At 36.6% G+C, this 6,165-nt stretch overlaps 1 protein-coding gene across 1 annotated transcript; it reads left to right on the forward strand.

Annotated features, from left to right (window-relative positions):
- Positions 1-4,211: 4,211 nt before the first annotated feature.
- On the forward strand, positions 4,212-4,887 carry CCDC70 (coiled-coil domain containing 70; the record flags this gene model as incomplete). The annotated part of the gene is given in 3 exon segments (XM_054271870.1): positions 4,212-4,218; positions 4,221-4,685; positions 4,688-4,887. Coding segments are annotated over 3 exon segments (672 nt in total), but the record flags the coding sequence as incomplete, so codon positions are not given.
- Positions 4,888-6,165: the final 1,278 nt, after the last annotated feature.

Consider the following 6,165-nt stretch of genomic DNA (forward strand, 5'->3'; position numbering starts at 1 on the left):
CAGATTCTGTTCTGTATGGGTGACTCCATTACTGTGTGCAACTGCACATTGCATTAATTGAAGGGATTCAGAAAGGCCAAGTAAAGTAATTAGTCAGTTGGTCATGCAGAAAAGAGACTAGTGGCTTAGTGCCACTGAATGCTGAATGCACAGATGTACAGCACCATCAGCTTTTGCTCTCTGTGGTACTCTGCTAATCTCCGGCAGGTAGAGCAAAGATCTGTCTTAGCCCAGGTTTTCAGTCTCCTGGAAGCAACAACATAAATTTCATATCCACTTGGGAGAGAAATCATAAGTTTGAATGACCTAAAAAAGAATCTACATCAGCATAAAATTGTCAGAATGGTAAAAGTGCCAGATGGGCCAAATATGGCAGGTAGGTTTTTAGGTTCCAGTCTGAGTTTTTAGCTTTTCCCAGCAGCAACTGGCATATGCAATACAAGCTGTAAAATGGGTGTGATTTTGATTTTATAAGCTTATTTTATGAACTATGCTGTTTTTCTTTTCCTGTACTTTGCATTTTTTGCAAGCCTAGCTATCTTGGGGTCAGAGTTTGATCAGAATTGTTAGCTAGTGTCACCTGGAAAGTTAAGAAAATATCTGCTCTGCAACTCGTTTGCACTGAGCAGTGAAACTAAATATGGGAAATGGGGGCATTCAAAAAAGTTGTGAGAATAGTTTACAGTTCAGTTTTTGTGTAGATTGAGGCAGGAAATCAAATCCTTTTTCCGTTTCTTTCACAGATGCTGTGTGTGTTCTGTTTTGCAGTACATCCCCTCAGAGTGGGTGTCATTGAAAGGTTTGCATTGTTGTATTTCACTGCATTGTAAAATTTAGAGACAAAACCTTTATTTTTAAAAGAGTATTTTTTACTTTCTGATCAGAGCAACCAGAATTAAGAACTGGTAAACTGAAATCAGTTTGCCTAGGCCACTATTTTCACTATCATGTTAAGTTTTACACACATTGTCATGTTGAAATAATGATCAGCAGCATGCATTGCAATGATATAATTTCACAGCCTTCAATCACAGACCTCACTGCAAAAATTGCTTACAATACTAAGATAAATATTATATTTGAAATATTTGAAATGTTATAAAAACAGCCTTTAATCTTTACTTTAGTTATCTTAGAACCCTCTATTCACATTCTCTATATTTCCCATGTACTTTGATAACTAAACAGCAGTGTGATCCACTCCCTCAAGAGCAGAAAGGCTCTGCAGAGAAACTCAACAAATTAGAGAGATGGGCAAATACAAACAGTACAACGTCCCACAAGGGCAAGTGCCAGATTCCTCAGCTTTGATGGGGCAACACAGTTTGTGTCAATATACTGTGGATGAGAGGCTGTCAGGAGGGCAGCACTGCAGAAAGAGACTGGGGTGTCCTGGTCAGTGGCAAGTTGAGCATAAGTCAGCAGTGCCCTGGCAGCCAGGAGGGCCAAGCCTGTCCTGGGGTCCATCAGGCACAGCATCACCAGCCAGGCAAGGAAGGGGATTGTCCCTCTCTGCTCTGAGTTGCGGTGGCCTCACCTTGTGTGTTGTGGGCAGCTTTTGGTGCCACAGCATAAGAAAGACATTGTGCTACTAGAAAGCATTGTGAGGACGGCCATGAGGATAGTGAAGAGGCTGGAGAGGAAGCCTTATAAGAAGTGGTGGAGGTCACTTGGTTTGTTCATCCTGGAGGAGACCAAGGGGAGATGTCATCAGAGTCTTCAACAACATCATGATGGGAATTGCAGGGGCAGCTACCAATGTCTTCACTGTTGTGACTAGTGACAGGACTCAAGGAAACATCATGAAGCTGAGTTAGGATAAGTTTACCTTCATTTCTAGTGGAGTAAATAATTATTGGTATAATTTCAGCTGTATTGTTTTAGTCCAGTTCTGGAGTGCATCCATAAAATTCCCTCCTTTTCAAACCTCAGATTATTCTTTCTTTTACTATGTAGATTGAGGAGGAAATATGGCCTTAGTCTTTATCACTTGTTGAAACTGACAGCTTTTTCCTACTACTTATATTTCTAAATTATAAAATAAGGGGACCTAGGGGACCTACATGTCAAAATAACCAGTGCTACTTTAACCTTTATATTTTAATATAGAAACAACAACAAGAGCTACCGATTTACATGGGCTACCTCTTTTTAATCACTATGACATTTTTAAAGAAGCTGAAAAAAAATTAACTGAACTATAATATTCAGATATATCTTGCTGATAAGCATGGAAGAAATAAGATTTAAATAGTTCTTGGGGACTTAAAGTGAGGTAAAAAGTCTGGGAAAGATATGTGAACCCAAGATACTGATCTTGTTTGATATTACAGGTTTCAGTATTACTCATCTGCATTGCCTATTTAATTTGAGTGAGCAGGCAGGGGAATCAAATATCCTGGAGAAAAGCATTCGGAGGGCTGATCATCTTGTAAAGTTTTCAGCGGGAATTGTATATATTCATCTCCTGAGATTACTGAACATTTTACATGCCATATTTCAGTCCCCTACCTAATTAACATAAAGAACAGAGCTGAGGGACAGTAAAAAGAAATGATGTGATGTGTGTAGTGATTTAAACAGAATTGACAAATTTAATTGTAAGCTCACTGGACTTTTTTTAATATCCTGAGCACATAGTGCATGATTAAAAAAGCCCCACATATCAGTGGCTTTGATCGGATAACAAATATTGGAAACAGGTTTATACTTTAGTTGGAATATTGTTTTCCTCTGTTCCTCAAAATTCATAAGGAGTAGACAAGTTACCAGTGTAATCTAAGATGTTCATATGTCTGAAGTAATTCATCCTCTTTTCAAACAAAGCAAAGCGATTGTCATAAATTACATGGATCATGTTTGAGCTGGAAAAAAGAATGTAACCTGGGGGGCAATAAAGATTGCAAACACCCTACCATCACGCTCTTTTATTATTTAATTCTCTTTTTTCATGTGCATTTTTTAAATATACTCAAATATTTTGAATTATGAATACTAATGCTAGTCTATTTTGAATAATATAGACTGTATATTGTTTCATCAATGGAATTTCTTATAATTTACAAATAACTACAGTCACCCCAAATTTGCACCAAGGTAGCTAGAAGCAAAAGCTCACTTTTAGAGTCTGTGTATGAAAATATTTCATGGCAGCCATCAATACCATTGACAAAAAAAAAAAAAAAAAAATTTAGCCAGACAGAAAATAATGTTTTGAATTAACATAATGGATGAAGAAATATTAAAAAATACCCAAGAAAATAAAGACTGACTTGCTAGAGAACCCTAGACATACAAACCCTAATGCTTTAGTTCATATGGACACAACTTATTTGATTACCACTGCCTCTTAATGCTGTGCCACTGCTGCTATGCCTTTTGAAATTGCATCATTGAGGATAGCCTCACTGACAGGTCTGTCATGAGCTGCCAGACAGCAAACTGATTCAAGGATAACACAGTGATAGCTATTGCGTTATTTCCTTAATTTATCGTAATTTTTATGTTGGATACTCCACAGAAATAATATAGTTTCTCTGAACAGCTAGAATATGTGTTTGCATTTGGCTGTATGTATAAATTATATGATTGAGCAGCATGTTAACTAATTGTTTAGTGTTTCCAGGTAAACACCAGGCATATATCCAAAACATCCTTGATTTTAAAATATTGTCCTTTATATTGAAATTAAATTTATAAAAATCCTACTTAGTCTGTACATTTGCTCCAATCCAAACAATATAACATTGTTGCAGCAGGGTGGAATGAGGAATAAACAACAATTAAAAGTGTTTATTGCTACCTTACCTCAGTTATAAACAAGTTAATGAGAATAATTGACAAAGTTTTTGGACCCTGAAAGGACTCTAAGAGGAAGTAGTATAATCAAGTTAGCCTTGTGAAATTTAATCTGCTGAACATACTTCAGCACATACAAAAATATATAGTGTTTGTCAAATGTCAGTATTGATTTACTGTTCTTTTTATTCTAGATTTAATACTATATTTATTTATTTACTTACTTACTTGGACACTGAACCTCTATTCTCTGTTCCATGACTACTGCATATGGAAGGTGGAATCACCTTCCCTGAGTGGTGCAGCTAAGTGGGAAAGTATCTGACTCAAAGGATAAATATTCTTTGAGTAACATCAGCAATTTATCACTGCTACTCCCACTCCTATTTGCCATCTCCTGTCATGTGTCATGATTTAACCAAACTGGAAGGAGAATCTGGTCTTTCAAGAAGACAATCAAAATTTTCGGCAAAAAGAACAAAGTTTTCGTATTGAGAACAAAGTCTACTATTAGGAGAATCTAAGTGTCCGCAGATAGAACAAAGTCCTTTGGGAACAGAATAAAATCCTTCAAAGGAAGCATAAGGACTCTTCAGAGGAAACAAAGAACCTTGAGAAACAGCAAAAGGCTCGCCAACAAAATAAAGCCCTCAGAGAAGAGATTAAGTCTCTCAAAGGATATGAATGAGCATTTGCATTGAAAGAAAAAGCTCTTCACAATGAGATTTTAGCTTTCTGAGAAAAACACAAAGCCTTCAAGGACCAGCTTAGAGCTCTTCAAGAGGACAACAAAGCCATTCAGTTGGAGGAAAAAGCTGTTTGTGAAGAAAAATTCTCCTCTCTCAGTGAGCAGAAATTTGCTCTGCAAGAAGGGAATATGCCCCTTCAAATAAGAAAAAGGCCCTAGGAGGTTAGGAGAAAGCTCTCCAAGAACAGCACAGAGACCGCTATGAATGGAATAAGATACTTCAAGAGAAGGAACAATGTAATATAAGTGAAGAACCAGGTGCTTTGGGAGATTTTGCAGCAGGACTGAAGAGTTTAGAAAAAAACAGTATTTTTTGTTGTCGCCCAAACATCCACAAGTAGTGGATGACGAGAGGCATCAAGCAGCCTGTTAGGCTTAGTGCAGAGGCCTTGCAGAAGTGCTGAAGCATGTATGTTGGTATTTCAGATCCCTGAAGCCTAGTAAATTAAAGTTGCAATACATAATGAATATCTGTAGATGTCTGCTATACTGAGGTATTGAATATTAAAGACAACAACTTATTTTATTATTTCGAAGGTTAGATTAACACTTTTTACCATAGAATACTAGGAGATATTATTAGAGAATGGATTCTGATATAATTAAAATTAAAGTCATATACAAGTGATCTTGTGACAGACTTATTTTTTGCATCTAGATTAACCAGTCATATAACATTTCTGAAAATAATTGGTATGAAATACTTTCAGAATATGCTAACAAATTCTTTCTCTTGGAGGTTTTCCTTCAAAGATCCAATTTTAACTTGAATTGTGGGAAAAATAATGCAGTATATCTGTGATATTAAAAAAAGAAATATTATGAAACAAGCTTGAACACTGTTTTCCTGGACAGACACTTTTCTCTGCTTCTGCTTTGTGCAATTTCAAAGCCAGTATGCACAACTACTGCCAAAAGCAATACTTAGATGAGCCAGTGTTTGTCTTTAATGGTATAGGTTCCTCAAATGTCAGCCTTGTAAGCTTTGTACCCTTTGACACCTGTAAATGTATTTATGTCACATTTCAGTACCCATAAAAAATATTGTGCTATCGTATGATAAAAATACTGCCCTTGTGGTGTGCAAAAATATTATTTCAAAATCTTGAAACCAAAAAGATCAGACCAGAATAAAGCCAACACATTGAGACTACCTGGTGTGCATTCAGGAAATCAGGGACAAGAACTCATTGTGTGGATGTGCCCAGTCTGCTTTTATTAAGTCTAACCATAACCAGACTGACACACAAGTGGAGTACTCGACACATGACCTTGAGTCCAGGTCTTTGGAAAATATTTCTTGTTCACCCAGAAACTCAGTTAGCAAAAAAATATGTTAAAACACAGAATACTTGTTAGTGTAGAAACAGTAGGGGTAGCAAAGAAAGTTTTCTAGTCACGGTTCCAAAATATCAAGGAGGAGGAGTATTTCAGGCAGTAGAGCAATGACATGTGTAGTAGCTAGCACCTGAGAGATAAATTTACATTTTATTTCTTTTGCCAAATGTTAAACTCTTAATAATTACATCTCTTGCCTAAAGACCAGACAGGCTTTGTAAAGTTGAGCACAGTGTTGTATTAGCAGACATCACACTTGAGAAAACTGTTGCAATTTGGAA

This window comes from Melozone crissalis, unplaced genomic scaffold (genome assembly GCF_028551555.1).
Source record: "Melozone crissalis strain CALT ecotype California unplaced genomic scaffold, PUWL_Pcris_2 ptg000013l_1, whole genome shotgun sequence".
NCBI classification, from domain to species: Eukaryota; Metazoa; Chordata; class Aves; order Passeriformes; family Passerellidae; genus Melozone; species Melozone crissalis.